This window comes from Sylvia atricapilla, chromosome 9 (assembly GCF_009819655.1).
Source record: "Sylvia atricapilla isolate bSylAtr1 chromosome 9, bSylAtr1.pri, whole genome shotgun sequence".
Lineage (NCBI taxonomy): Eukaryota > Metazoa > Chordata > Aves > Passeriformes > Sylviidae > Sylvia > Sylvia atricapilla.
The window spans coordinates 18,947,678-18,964,043 of NC_089148.1; the positions used below are offsets into that span (position 1 = coordinate 18,947,678).

Consider the following 16,366-nt stretch of genomic DNA (forward strand, 5'->3'; position numbering starts at 1 on the left):
AATACTTAATTAAACAGTAGGTACACAAAACCTCTCCAGGGACTGGCAATAACAACATGGGGCTGATACATGAGAACATGAAGAACATGAGTGCTTATATGCTCTCAAAAAAATAACAGCCTCCCACTATCCAACTGATTTTTATGCAGCAATCTCACATTTCAGATCCAGCTTCAGCATCTATCACTTTACAGGATGCTCAAACCTTTTCAGCAACTTGTACCTTTGGGGTTTTTTAATTAGGTCTTAAATAAAGTACATGAGTATGACAAACATCTTAGCCAGTACAATTGTTCAATTAGCTCAGTGAATGACAGCTTGTATTTCCTGTGCCATGAAGCAATCTACAAACCTTAAATGTGTCAGCCAGAATTTCTGCACCACGTTGATTTGTCCGCCTGGAAAGACCTACGAAAAATTCTCTGCCTGGAATGAAAAAACAGACTAGCTTTAGAGACATTCTGAAACAATCTTTCATGGACTTTCATGTTCTATATTCTGTTCTCAAGCAGAGTAGTTAAACTGAAAATTCAGCATAAAAGAATGTAACCTGCAATTGTGAGCTGATAACCTAAAGCAATCAATCCTTTTCCAGAAGACACATTTAACCAGAAGCATAAATAGCTTCCTCTTCTAAACCTCTGCAGTGGTCATTGGGTCAGGAAAGACAACAGCTGGGCTGGATTAGTGCACCACTGATTGACTATTTCTCTCTCCCTTTGAGATTTCCTCTGGTCTCAAGGCAGATCTGCAGTCATCAGCATCCTCCAGCACCAGAGAAAATCAGTGCTGGATTTGCACTGCCTTAAGAAGGCCTCCCTTTCTGGTCTGCCTCTAGAGGAGACTCTCCTTTTCCTGTGGTGCACTGAGGCAAGCAGCCAGTCTACTCTGATGCTGATCAAAACAAACAGGCTTATTCAGCACAGGCAGGGAGCAACTCTGTGCACAGAAAATGCCTAATGGGTATAATGACATAAAAAACACAGGCAGCATCTTCATCTTTGAAGTCAACCATGCATGTAAGGTGTCTGGCTCATGACATCTGACAGGCAGCTCCACAACATCCTTGATAAACTAAAAATGCCTTTTTTTTTTGCATTTAATTCATTGAACTAGTGACAATTGTCTGCATCAAGCTTTTACAAGTCCTGAAAATGAGTCTGGTGAATGTTAGCTGCTTGTAATAAGAAATATGAAACAGCCCCAGACAGCTGACTACTGAAAACATTTTTCTTATTGGCATTTTACAAGCTAAAATAAAATCTGTATGCACAGTGCTGTTCTTTGTAGTGTGTGTACTGTTACTCCATTTATTCAGGTATTAGGCAGGACATTGAGGGTTGCACTGAGAACTCATCTCTCGGCTACCTTTGTGACATTTAGTAAACAACCAGTTTAGCAAACCACAGGAATGACATTTTATTATGCTGGTACCAGATTACATGCAGTCTTTAAGGCAGTCAGAACATGTAAACAGCAAATTCACTACCATTATACCTGTAAATAAGACATCTCCACCATCCAAGGTTGCATTTTCATCCACCATCTCAACTATATTAAGGTTGAGGCTTTCTAATACTCTTTTCATGGCTTCGACCTGTTTAAAAGAAAGTTATTAAGGACATATTGTACTGTTGAAACATTTTTTAAAAACTCGACAGAAATACATCTAACTAATAAGAATTAAAGCCTTTTAATGCGCCTTTAGCAAGATGGATGGCAGGGTCCTTTTTGGCCCTGTCTATCATGATTCCCCACCTGTCTTCAGAGACCTCTGTGATTTAGAGGGGGGGGTGGGTTGGCAAGTGGAAGAAATTAGGCTTTTGTCTGCACAGGAGCCATGCAACATTCAGGAGGCACAGACAAGGGGTCCAAAGCACACATTAAGCCCAGTCCCTCTGCACAGTAAATATCCCCTTCCAAATCTCGTCCCTCGGATTTGGGCCAGAAAAAGCACCAGCAGAGGAGTGATGTTCATTCCTTCCACTCTGCTCAGACACAAGAGATGGTTCTGCCAGACATGGAGGTGGCAGCTCTACCACAAGCCCCTCTTCAGTCAGCAGGAAAAAAAAAATCCCCTAGTCAGTAAACGTTCAAATTCCTTATGGCTTTGCAATTTTACTAGGCACTACTTCTCCTTGCATGTTTGAGCCACCTTGGTTCAGAATTACAAGACATTACATGCCTATACATTGTGGGGCTTACTGCTTGCTGTGGAGAGCCACACCACAGCTGGAAGTCAGAGCCTGTTTCCTGTTGAAAGAAGCTTGTATTAGGAGCAGGGAATGTAGCTTCAGTAGGTTCCTTCTTTCGAGTAAGGGCTGCTGAGGATGCCTAACGCAGAATCTGTTCCTATAGAGGCTCATATCACTGGCCATCCAGAACAGGAGCCAACATTCGCTATGCTCAAAAAACATCACTGTGGTGCCTTGTATGCCAAAAGAAGGACATACAACCAACCACTAACCAAAAGCATAAACCTATAACTGCTGATATGTTAATAAAAATAAGAGCTCATCCACAGATACCCATGAACTTGATCCCACACAGCAGTGCCTTCATGTTCAGTGAAACTTCCTCACCATGGTTAACTCGAGGTGCCCAGAAAGCATTAATAAACATGGGAAACACAGTGAATTCCTTTTATATTTTTGCATGTCCCACAGGTCTTTCATCTATTTAAATTGCTAGATTAAGCATTTCTAGAAAAAAACATAGGAAGCTAAAACAGGTGACACCACACTAGTCTTACAGCTTTATACAACAGAAGCAATTCCAGCAGCTCTGCTCCTGGGCTCTGCAAACTACACCTGCCATAGCAGAGGAAGGACATATGATGGTGATGGGTCCTTCACACTCACTGTGGCAGCCTCAGTGCAAGAGCAGCACACAGTCCAGCTGATACACTTTCCTAAAAGCAGTGCTGGCTTCAGGGAGTAACGAAGGAGACAGACATGATCCACCTAAGCTACCTTTTCCATGACTCAGCAATGTGGTAGTGACTGTGAGTGATCCCATTAAACTTGAAGCCCAGGCTCAAAAGGCAAGGGCATGTTCCCATGGGCTATCAGGACAGGTCATGTAGGTCTGAGTGGGATACACCCGGGGCAGCACCTTATCCAAGCCTGATCTGCTCCCTGGAGGTTTCTCTTCTCTAGCATCTTCTCACTCTCCAGTCACTTCAGAGAAAAAAACCTCATAAAGCACTCTGCTAAAATAGATGCTTCAGTTTAAACTTGTGAAGGACAGAGATAGATCCTTGTGCTGCCTGCAGAACTCTGATGGGTTATACTGCAACTCAGAACTGTATTCATGGGGTTTCTGATAGCAAGGAATTCATACTCCCCACAAAAAAGACCATCTAAGGTCTTGGCATGCAGCCTGGAATGAGCCTACAGCATGCCTTTTCCAATTAAAACTTCTTCTTTGTTCCTCTGTCTTTCACCTGATGCTAAAACAACTTCAGGCAGAACCTGGCACTCAAGAGTCCCCAGACTTAGTAGAAAGGCTTCATCTTTCTTAGTCTTGTTGCTTTACCTCCAGCATTCTTTAAAATTAGATTTATAATGAGGATTGGACCCATGTGGTGCTTTAAAAATAAATGGGGAACAGCTGAGGTAATATTGCAAAACTGCTGTTGTACAAACATGACAACATTTCATTACATCTGTATGCTAATAGCAGAATGATTTCTTTTGTCTGTGAAGCCCAGTGGGTTTTACTGCACAGGTGCTATATGCATAAGAATCAACAGACCCCAAAGAAGAAAACAATTGTTTAATATGGAGTAATGGAGATGCAGCATGATAAAAGCAAGGTTCCATTCCAAGAACACACAGATTCGCTCTTTTGTGCTGACACGAGGCAAACAGGCAAATTCCCAACTGGGACACCTGTCACAGGCAGTCAGAATAAATAAATAAAACCATCAGATGGGATTACTCAAGACAGAAGGACAAACGACAAGGAAAACCAGGTTCACCCAGCCTGCTGTGTGGTCACCTATCTCCAGTTAATCTACAATCTGCAGCATTCCCAAAGCCAGAATGCCAAGAAGAGAAAGCCCTTTCAGGAGATGTGCTGCTGAGCAGGTGCTCCCAACAGAAGCTGTCTGGGCTTGGAGAGGACATCGAGGCAGTGCTGCCCCTGCCAAGCACCTGCTCCCCACACCACTCCTGCCCTACTCCCTGACAACATCTCCAGAAGTAGAAGCATCAGCAGAGCTGTGCATGTTACTGTGGCACAGGACCACCACCATACCCACTTTCCATGGGGAGACACAAAAGCTGCTCTGGACCACAGAACAACACCTGAGACAGCAAAGAGGTGTAAAACCTGGGCAGCCTGCAGACACTGTGTGAAGGTGCCTCATGTAGCAGAGGCTCAAGCCTCAAGGCTTCCTCAAGACCTAATGGGACCAGGAATGTGCAACAATTGTGATGAGAGGTGGGACCAGAGATGGGCAAGAGTTGCTGTGATGAGAGAAACACACACCAGTCACCAACATGGGTATGAGCTCCCTTTAGTAGGTGGCAAACCTGCTTTTACCCGAGCATTGCAAACCATGCTGGGTGCTGAGAAGAGAGACCACTGCAGTGATCAAGGGCAGCACAGAGCTCCCCAGGGAGAGACAGACAGGGAGGCAGCAGCACTTTACATCCCTGGCCCAGAAGGCCAACTAATAACACTTGCACTAGAGTACCAATTAACTAAAGTGCCTAGCTAATGAGGCTAGTGGAATGTGAATGCTGACGTTGGATTTGTGATTTGAGTCATATGGATGTTTTAATCACCAGCTGCTGATTATCATTTAAGTACCAAGCTACATCAGAGATGTCTTGAATTGTTTCTTTACTTAATTTACAGGGGTTGATGCAGCTGTAGCACAGACATTAAGGAAAGTTATCAGAACTGAAAGTTGTCCAAAGTCACAGTAAGTTAGTTTAATTTGCTTCACCGTGTCCAAGGCTTTAAAGGTATTTGTAACATCCTCACATTGTTTTCCTCCAACAGTCGGGTTCATTTTAGCTTATGAAACCGAATGTAAATAAATAAAACGACTGCCATATAAATAGCTGGATCACTTTTCCATGATGGGTGTCAATGGATTCAAGCTATGTAACACTGTTTTTGTAAGGACCTTAGCAACCAATAGAAATTCTTAAGAGTTTTAATTGGGAAGTGCTGTTCACATATCTGCTGATGCATGCAATGCTAGGAGTATCTTTCAATATCCCTTGCTTGTGTAAAATAGAAGTCTCAAGTTACTCTTCTTTTTCCTACAGGCAACACCAGAAACTTCAAACAGTTCAAGCAGAAATGAAAAAAGCACAAGCTGAGATGAAGAAGACTGGAGGGAAAACTTGATATTATTAAAAAGGCAACTGAAAAAAAAACAAACCACCATATAGAAGCACATTTGTAAATAAAGGATTCCAGAAAAACAAACTACGACTGATTAGCCCATCTGCTGAATTTCCTGTGGAGGAGACAGCACAGACTTGCATGACCCCCACCACATCACCTCTAAAGCCATCTTGCAGCAGTCCTGAGCTGGGTCTCCAACACGGCATGTCCATGGGATGTGTTTGACACAGTACCACCTTGGAAACAGCACGTGCGTTATACAGAGTTGAATTAGCATGGGGTGAAGTCCACACATGTAGCTTGAATCTATATGTCATCACTGCAAAAGAGAATCTAAAGCTTGGCTCAATCCTTAAACCTTCTCACATCAGGAACGATTGTGCTACTTCCTATCAGAGCTCCTACAGAGAGGGAACAAGACACAATCTCGAGCTAAGAACCAACAAGTGATTGTTATCCTCCAGTAAGATGTTTAAAAAATGGATGTAGGAAAGGGGGTTGATGTTACAAAGCCCTCTACTCTGCTTACACTTTACTCTCTCCAAATAACTGATAGCTATTTTCTGAAGCGTGGCGTCTTAACACATGTTAGTGACATTTTCATTCATTATGAATGGAAAACTAATTCACAGAGCTAGCTTTGATGTATAAACAACCACCTCTTTTTTTTTTTTTCCAAGAAAGAACTAAAAAACAGTGGATAGAAAAGTCCTCTGTAAAACCGCAGTTACCCAGGAGACACCAGTAAAATCCACAAAATATTTGGACACTACCTGATTACAAGCATTGTCACTACGAAGAAGACTTACACTGCTTTCCTTTTTCATAAGCAGCCAAGAGGAAAAATCACCTTCCCTCACTTTATCTCCTTTATTTGAAAACTAAAATCCCAGGTAGTCAGAATTGTTGCACACAAAGAGAGCACTCATCTGTATCCTTTTAGATTTCTGTATCTTATTATCTCAGGTCAGCTTAAGGTTTGTAACATGATACTGGGTTTCATTGTACATGTATCCATTAGTACATGGGTTGAGTGTTAAAGCTTGTATGCTTTGTGCAGAGATATTTTTCTAATAAGCACATTCCTGGTGTGAGGCGGGATGTGTCTAATCCATAGCAAAGCTGATTGAGAGACAATGGGCTCCAGCCAGCTCAGCTCTGTTTCAAGGAAGGAGGACAATAACTGCGTTTGACATTTATAAAAATCTAATTTCCTTGTGCTTTAAAAATGGAGTTCATTAACCTTCAGACTGATGCCTTCCACCAATTACTGTAACTGATGTGCAGGGATTTTTTCCTTCTCTATATTAGTACTTGATGCACTCTAAACATAGGCTGCTTCCTAAATTATTTACTGGTCTCCTGTGCACTAACTGTATTATGGGACTTATATTATTGACAGTAAGAAGGAAATTATGTTTTCAAAAGACAGTGGAAACAGGGAGATTAACTCCCAAGCCACCATCTCACACCTGCCCAGAGCAGGGCAGCTTTTCCCCTGGGAGGTGGAGCCATGAGTGAGGCGCCACTCAGGCTCCCAAAATGCCCCATGGGCAGGGGCACAGCTGGGGCTTGGCAGAAGTTGTGGATGGTATCAAATCAGGCATCTTCTAATGACTGCAATGACCAATCTGCCTTTGTCTCCAAGCTCATGGTGAAAGGGGGAAGGTGCCTCCAGCCCTTTCTTAAAGGAAAGGATGCAGAGATTCAGAGGGCAGAAGACCATCCTATGACCCAGAGATGAAATGAGGTTTCTAAGCTAGCGGAGCTCAGCTCCATGTGCTCGCAGCACAGCTCTCCAGGGACCAAGTGCAGCTCTAACAAAAAGGGCTCTCAGTCCAAGACACACTACTGCGCTGTCTCCTGAAAGTTTACATCCACCATCCATTTCTCCAGCTTGTTAAATCACAAATACTGCATTTCAGACTTTACTTCATTTGTGTTTTAAACAGGCATTCATAGCTGTGCAAAGCAAATGTCAGACCTAACATATGCAAATTTAAACTATAATAATCTCAAAGGTGATTATTTCTGGAGCCATTAGCTCTGAGTTCACAAAGTGCCACTGTCAATATGTAATACATTTTTCAGCAAGGTTCTGAATAAAGGCTATAAATAGAGATGGACAAATCCAGGGCCAGGAAAGGGTAAACTTCAGTTTTGCAAAATCAGATACCAATGTTGGTCACAATCCAGGTTCTTGCCTGCCTGAATCTGCTCCATTTGGACATGATGGAACATCTGTCTCCTTCTGACAATAAGCACTGCCCTTCTGGACTTGCACAGGCTTCAGAGAAAATAAAGCAGTACTGTAATAGTTTTGAGAGTATTTGAGAAGAAAAACGCACTCCTGGTTGTTTTCTTGCTTTAAGTAGGTCAGATGCACGCCTTTGTTCATATTGATCTCAGAAATTTGTGGGATGTGGGTTGTGGCAGAGTTTCTGACCCATGCTCCCAGTGTTGATAACAGAAAGGGCCCTGGCTCTTGACCAGCAGTAGCCTGGTCCCAAAGTGGATCACCAGCTGCTCAGCAGCACGCTCCTGGATGACACGGGTGGATATGCTGCTCCCAAGACACTCACACAAATCACATCTGGACTGCTCAGTTCTGAATAATCTGAGCATGACTTGACTAGACTGGTCTGAACATTGCAATACCCAGAAAAAGATCTTTTGGCATTTCAGCTGATCATAGCCTGCCACTCTGCCAACGTGGAGGTCCAAGTCCAGTCCTTACCCAGGTGGTGGGGTGGTTACACAGTAACATCCATCAGCCTCTAGTGGCTCAGTGGCTGCGCCAGAACACCAACCAGCACACAGACAGCACAGCTCAGCCTCAAGCCTCAACTATTTTTCATCAAACAAGGCCACAGGAGGGACAAGAAGGAATACCAAGGGACTCCTGAACTGTATTACTAAGGAGAGGACAACTTGTTAGTTTCTCCTGATACACAGATCCCACACTAATGCTTCTAGATTGCGGCTCTGAGACAGTTCCATGCTTAACCAAAGCTTGCATCAAGCAGGTGCAGTTTCTGGCAGTTTCAGGAGTTTATGAACCATGGAGTTCAGAAAGGGCCACAAAGATAATGATCTCATTTGTTATTGCCCATGCACAGCTAATTACGGATCCAAACCCACTTACTGCCCTACTACTGAAACAGTCTCAAGGGATGTGCTGATGTAACTGGTATAGAGTCACCATTGCCCCAAGAGAGTGACCTGAGACTGGAGTGAGCACAGTACCATACCAAGGAATAACAGGCAAGGGGAAACATGGAGAAAGCTGGCACTGGCACATGTAGGAAAACCAGAATAAGAAGTGGCCTCTAGGGTTTCTTGTCCTAGAAAAGCTTCTTGATCAAGCAAGAGGGGAGCTCCAATCTGGTCTCAGAAATTCAAGCAGCCATCTCCTCTTCCAAGTATATACAGTTAAAAACACAATTAATCCGGCCGTCCTTTGAACATGTTGTGTTTTAATATCTAAGCAGAACTGAAGCACCTAAGAACAACTTTACACAGCTCACCAGGAGTAAAACTTGCCTGGGTTTCTCCTTCCTTTCACCATTTAGCCTTTAAAATGCAAGGACACTATTTCCCATAAAGCAGGAGCCAGCAACCAGCTCACTTGCTACAAAAGGTTGGGCTGAAATTTCAACCCACAGCAAGTGGAAATAATTTCAGTCAGGTTTAAAAAATTCAAGGGGAAAAAAAGAGGATACTTAAAAAGATGGAGATTTAAAGTCACTGGAAGAATAGACTCTCTAAGATCCACTAAGCATAAAATCAGTGGAAAAGTTTAAGTAGCATGAATGCATTGTTACAGAAAAACAGAGAAGATTTTTCCGGATAAAGATGATGACATGAAATTTAAGTCGTACACAGGCATGCTGAGAAAGTAATGTTCTAAATACTTTCTGCTTACAATTACAAAATGATCAATTGTTAAATGTTGGACTGAGAAATATATTCCATTCTGTCTGGACATGCACAGCAGGCCAAGAATGCACCTGGATAAGCCAAGCATTCATTATCTCCCAGACACTCAATATCCCATAATACCCTCAGTGGCTGCCAGCTCCTTGTCCATCGTTGACCAAATGCCATGTGCCCCATTTTACAGCTGAAAAGTATTTAAAATTCATGAAGCCTGTTGAAAGCTCAACTGTCACATTCTGCTCATTCCACAGGGTATGGGAAAACCGTGCAGAAGGGACATTTCAACCCGGGCTATTATGGCTCTTGAATAACCAATATTCCATTAAATTGCTAATAAACCCACTTGAAGATAAGTTGATCACAATCGAACCATACAGTAGCATTCCTTTCCTTTAACACCAAGTTGTCAGGTTTCACTCTGTACTGTACTACTGTTTCTGTGCCATTTGTTCATGCCTTGACACGGAGCATTCAAGACACTCACTTTGTCCCCAGTAATCTAAATGCCCTATTCTAAAGAGGCTGAAAGATCTTTGGCAAGGATACTCTACTTATTTTAAGGTAGGGAAGTATTTTCAAAGGAAAAATGAAAAATAATTAAATACTCTCAACAGGGAAATGTGGGGCTTTGCAGGTTCTTCAACAAGGTGCCCACAATTTGAACACAGTGATAAATGGTATGAGTACCTCCAAGCTTCCCTAGTGCTCAGCCAAGCTCGGTCTGGTATGAATTTTCATTTGAGTTTAGCAACTCACTTCATCCTTCCTTCACTAAACCTTGGTTTTTATCAATCAAATATAAAAAACTTCTGGAAAAAAAACTTCACAGTATTTGTTTTGTATTAAAATGGATTTTGTTAGACTCCTCACAGTTGTCAAGCTGCTGGCACGTCTGCCATTGCTGATCTGCTGTGTGCACATGTCCTCATACCAATAAGGCTCCAAGTTTTGTGATTTTTAACACTGAAAAGCATATCAGTGTCCTTCTCAGAGGGTATTTGAAAGCTTTAATTTTATATTGACTAACCCAACACTGCTGAAAAGCAACTCCCACCCAGCTCCATCCCAGCAGGGAAGCATCATCACTACCCAGCTCTGACTCTTCCCATCATCTCTTTGAGGGAACCAACCAGCAAATTTCAGCTACACAAACGGCCAAAAATCATCATCACAAACACCTGATCCCATTTAGTCCCTCTGGTGGGAAGCTCCAGACAAGACCCAGTGGATGTCACCACATGTCCACTGCCATATACCAAGGATGGGCAGGGAGGAGAAGCAATCGCCCCAGAGGGCACCTGCCAGTCCTGGGTCCCTCAATCCAGTTCAGCTCAAGGAGCAATGGCCATCATCAGACACAACAAAGAATATTTTTCTTCATGTTGAATTCACTCAATAAATGGCCTTTCAGAGAGGAGCATCCGGTTGCTCCCATGTTATTTTTTAACAAGGGCCCCAAGGGCAGAGGTTATACTAACCCAGCATTTTTTCCCCTCTAATAATAGGTTTCATTCATGCTTTCAGAGAAGTTGACCTGTCTGCCATATTTTAGCTGTGCTAACACATGCTGCAAGAGTGCCCTGAAGTGTCTAGACACATATAACAACAATAATGGCAGAAAATTTAAGTTCTGACCCTTTTCCATCTCCCAGCTAGTTCTAATAAGTTTCCACAGGCAGGTAAGAAAAGTGTCATGTCAGCAGGACTATGGAAGTTTGTTGGTAGTCATGAAATGGAGTTAAATCCTCAAAGACAAACCAATGGTTTTAAACAGTCAACAATACATCTCCATATAAATAAGGAAACAGAAAATCATCTAATGATCAAATTTGCCATCACAGGGCTAGGTGGGACATATTTCAGCCTGAAAATAATCTTTACCAATCTAATACTATACTGCCAAGTTTTAATACATTCTTAAAGAAAACTATGCAGTCAGTAATATGGCTATTGTTCCCTGAACTCACAGTGACAACGGAAAAGAAAGAGCCAGTTTTCCAAGTCCTGCTTCAGCACCAACTTCCCATTTGAGGCTAACAGTCATTAGAAGGGAACAAGGATAATACAGGAAGCAGTAAACCATGAAGAGCACATGCAAGGTACAGCAGTTGGTGCAGTCTCTTTCAAGAGATAGAAACTTTTATCAATGCATTGCCCTGCCTTTCCTTGCAGGCTCACCTCATGTTCAGCCCAGCCTACAGCACTGGGCTGAGAAAAGCCTCTGTCCCTCAGAAGCTTCCTATGCACCCTGCAAATGCAGAGAGGGACAATGGCACCTCTTGGGCTGCTTTGCCAGGACGCCCGTCACCCTCCTGCGCCTCTTGAGACACAAGGACTGCAGTACATGCTTTCCCCTCACCTTTTGCATCTTTAAGCTGTAAAACTACAGACAATAATTCATTCAAAAGCATCAACAACCGTACATAGACTACCTTCACTGCAATGTACATGTTAATTGCATTAACACAGCGCTAAGAAAACTGAGCTCCTGCTTTCAGGCCCCCTGCTCAAACCCTGCCTCTCTTTCTTCCCCACTACTGTCTCAAGGGAACTGCAACACTGTTGCTCAGAAAAATTACACGAGCAGAGAGTTACAGAACAGGGAGTTCCCGGTGATTAAACCTCCTACGTGACAACACTCAGTCCTCCTGCCCAAGAGGGGACAACAACCTAGGAGATGCTGAGCCATGGCCTCAGCCCTGAGGAGGGAGCACGGGAGCCTTCCCAAAGCCTTTCCACTAAAAGTGCTGTGAAAGGCATGTCTGCCCTGAAAATCACTTCGGATGTAAGTGATACATCCTGAAAAATTGTGGGTTTCTTATTTATGACAAACATCTAAATCTTTGGAAAAGGGACACAGCCACCTGCTCTTCACACAGTGATGTTTCACCAAGCCAAAAAGGGGCACACATACAAATTCTGATCTACGCAGCCCTGAGCTATGCAGCAAATATTAATGACGTACAAGCCAAAGGAATTCCTTCAAGGCCTCCATGCATTTAAATACCTTTAAGTCCACGTGAGTTTCAATGCACTGACATTTAAACAATTTGCCCAAACACTTTCTGCAATATAGGCACATGGGTAGAGAATTTAAAAAAAATTTTTAAAGATGCAGCACACATCCTTTTAATATTCAATGATGGATATGTACTGATCAAGTTTCAACCCAAAACCTAGATTAGAATACTACACCTTTTTGCTTTTTCAAAACCAAACTGCTTAGGTGCTTATTCTAAGCTCAAGTCAGTGTCATTTCAGAGGACACTGTTGCTTTGATTACCTGCATTAATGATTCTTGCAATTCCACGCAGATTTGTCAGGAGAGCATTTAGTTGCAGGTGAGAATTACAAGGGCTAAATCTGAACACAGGACCTGAGCCCTAGGCAGGTAGAAGAGGATGAATTCCCCCCACTCAAGATGTCCCTTTACATTTTACACAATAAATGCAGAATGCAAATGTCTGCATGCCTGTAAGGAAAGCACTTTCAGAGCACCAACAGGTGCAATGTGGTTCACTGTTTTGTTCATTTCCCTGCCAAACAAGCTGCTGCACACTTTTACAGATCCTGAGATCACGTTTTTGTAATAGAGCTAAATATTGCATTCAGCTACACAGTGCAGAGAAATTGGGGGTGGAAACAGTGTTAAATTTTAAAAAAAACGCATTTCTGAGCCATGTTTGCAACTCAGTCTGCACTTTGCTACTGTAGAAACATCTTCCAGGGTTCATGCTTAAAATACAAGTGGATTTAAACAAAGGGAAACTTATAATGCAGAGAGATGGAGGAAAAAAAAACAACAAAAAACTGAAGGAAAGTAGTAATAACAGGTAAGTAAAAAGCAACTGCTCAAAGATTCTACATAATTAAAGCTCTTGTAGTAGAAAGGCACTTCAGAGGTAAGGCTCCTAACTCAATTGTGCTCCTTTAGAAAGGTGTGCTTTTGCCAACTGAGCCCTCCCTTCCTCACTCACTCAGCAATCCCACTCCTGGGGCACTATGGACACAGCTTCTTCAGCATCTGCCTCCTTCATTTTGCAAAGAGCTATTTTGGGAGGGAAGTATCTCCCTGCAGGTTTTTAAGTGCATGTTAGAAACAACAGTTTCACTCACCCCGAGGAGGAAGTAAATACAGTAAGAACTCCTCCCAGCTACACTGCACTGGGCTAATTGCTTTTGATGACCTACATTTCCTAATTATGCCTCCTCTGTCTGAGGTTTTGCTGCACCAAAGTCAGTGCCCTTTGCTGAGCAGCAGCAATGCAGGCACAGAGCAAGCAGCAGTGCCTGACTGACGGCTGCAGCGCAGTATCAGCCCATTTCCAGACTCACATGGGAATAGGGAGCACATCTGCTGGAATAACAGCCAAGAGCTGACGATACATTAGACTCCAGTATTACTTTATAGTCACTCTAATGGCTTTTCCTTTCTCCACACAGTCCTACACAACTTCGCCACCATACAGAAATAATGTGAAACACTGAAATTTATATATTTGTAACCAAATGGAAACTATTACCTAAGGAGATGCTATCAACACCATCAGACGTGTGGAAGAAACCTGACAGCTTGTAACTGCAGCATTCTCAGGCAAGGACCACGCCAGAGCCTGCAGCTACCTGCTGCAAACAGAAGGTGAGCTTGGGGCTACAGTGACAGTCACTCATGTAAAAGTTAAATGAAAACCACTGAATGCAGTCCTGCCATGAGGAGCACCTGGCAGCTGTTTCTGGTTTCAGCTGCTGGGGACTCCTTGCCCCACTGGGGAAGCCATCACTGCTGTATAAGGTGACTGAGCCACCCTGAGGACCACAGTCCCAGCCAGGCAAGCCCTAGCCCTCCACCAAAGGACTCAGTTGTGTATCTGCCCTATTACCCAGCCTAAGTGGAGGGAAACAATGCCTGCACCATGTTGTAACCATGGGGGACATTAACATGAATTGCTCTATGGACAGCTGCCTTTGACTGTGGCATTGAGCACTCAGTGCATCTCCTGCAAGCATCCTGAAGAACAAATATTTTTTAAAAATATCTTTAAAACGTGCTATTTATGTGGCCCCAAGTAAGGAAGACAGCTCAGGAGTTCCTTATTCACTCCTCACACTCACTGAGTTGCACTTCAGAGACAAGAGACAAACACATGCTGTACAGCAAGTTTTTTTAGCATCTTCAGTAAGAAAGGTCTTCTGCTCACCAGTGTGACTTCACACGGTGCACTCTTAGAGATGTGGGGGTCAAGCAATGAGGTGGAAACCTGGGAAAATAATGACTGCTATACTCTTTGCAGATGTCACCACTACCTACTGTCTCTACCTACTGCTGAATGCTATTCTACCTACTGCTGAATGCTGTTCATGTCCTGCAAGTCATAAGAGCTCAAGGCAAATTAAGAAATCTTGTTTTCCTATCTGTTTTGGCTGCCAAAAGAAAGTTATAACTGTAGATATCCAACAGTGAAGAGAAGATGAAGAAAAAAGTACAGTCTGCGAGTCATAAGAGCAAAAAGAACATGATATTTTGTTTGGCCTGCTCCACATTCAGCTTTCATTTCGGTGGGTAATAGGCTGACAAAAAGGGCAAAGGTAGGAAGCAAGCCTCCAACACACTGGAACACATCAAGACTTCTCAATACTCCCTTGGTTTTCATAGAAGACATTCAGCTGCTCCCTCAGAAACCCCTTGTTACAATGACCAGAAAGATGATGCTCCTGAAAAACCTAACCCATGGTTACAGGATAATAGATTATAAAGGCATGATAGTTTGGTCAGAATACAGATGATACTCTGTGCCCTTTCAGTTGCAGACCAAGTGATGAAGTGAAAAACGCACAGAACAAGTAATAGATTTAACAGACAAAATGGATGTTCCTAGTAAGTAAAAGCAGTTACATAACACATGGACTTAATAACTTTGAAAAGCTTTATTTTCACAAAGCTGAAATAGGTGAGCTAAATCACTAAGCAGCTAATCTGCATGCTAAAAACATGTGATGCCTAGGAGCAGTTTGAAGAAAATGTCATTAAATGTCCAGGATACCCACTCTCACATGTGAAAAATAACACTCTTAGATGAAAGATCAGAGGTAAAGTCTAAGTTAATAGGTATAGAGATGAAATTAAATCAGATATAACCCTCAAAACAATTATGGCAAGTTTTTGTGCAACGTATCAGGAATTAGGAGAATTTATACAAGCAAAAGGACCTAGCAAAAACCTCTGGATATCACAACCAATATGCATGAGAACCCTTTTTTTTCCCTACCTTAGGAACAACAGGAAGTGCAACAGTAGTGCTGATTTATTACTACCTGGAAAAGGTGAAACTTTGAAAATTCACACCAAAGAGGAAGATATTTCTGCTGTGCACGGGTAAAAAGCCAGTTAAATATTCAGAGAGTATTACAAAGAGTAATTTTCATCCCATCCATAACATAGGAAGACATTACACAGCAGTTATTAACTAGCACTTTTTAAAGAGCAACTCAGGATGATTTCTACCTATGGAAGAGTTCTGTAGCATTCATCATCCTTACAGCCTAATGGGGATTCTAGAAAAATCTGCAAAATGACTAACAGGGGAGTAATAAGGAATAGAAGGGAAAAAAATTACTACCAATCATCACGTCTTTATAACAAGTCAATTTCATCTAGTTTAAAACAGCTTTGGATTAAACGTTGACCACAACTAGCAGTGATAGCACTGATGTACCAGGTTAAGCTGGATACAAGTGACACTGCTGTTGGTATGCAAGCAGAATGTTTTCACACATCTCAAGACCTGATGAGAATGAAAGTCATTGCTGAAGAGGTGTTTCGAACAAAAGCCCTCAGTGCAAGGTCACTCAAGTTTCATAGAAATAGCCTGAGGGCACATAACCATCATTGGCCAGCCACCAAGAAGTGCTAAACTCTGAGCAAACCAGGTCACAGGCAGGGACAGCACAGGAGGTACAAGGGACCAACCCACACCGCCATATGGCCACTGTGAAGGCTGCCTGGCTGGCACCAGGGCCTCAGGCCACAGCCAGGGGATGGGCCATCTGTTTAGTTTTGTGA

At 42.7% G+C, this 16,366-nt stretch overlaps 1 protein-coding gene across 1 annotated transcript in view; it reads right to left on the reverse strand.

The window, feature by feature from the left end:
* DDAH1 (dimethylarginine dimethylaminohydrolase 1) overlaps positions 1-16,366 on the reverse strand; it is a 52,887-nt gene that overhangs the window by 11,577 nt on the left and 24,944 nt on the right. Inside the window, exons 2-3 of the mRNA XM_066325154.1 lie at positions 1,498-1,597; positions 353-426 (exon numbers count right to left, since the gene is read on the reverse strand). Of these exons, the coding sequence (XP_066181251.1) occupies positions 353-426; positions 1,498-1,597 (174 nt within the window). The remainder of the gene's footprint in view (positions 1-352; positions 427-1,497; positions 1,598-16,366) is intronic.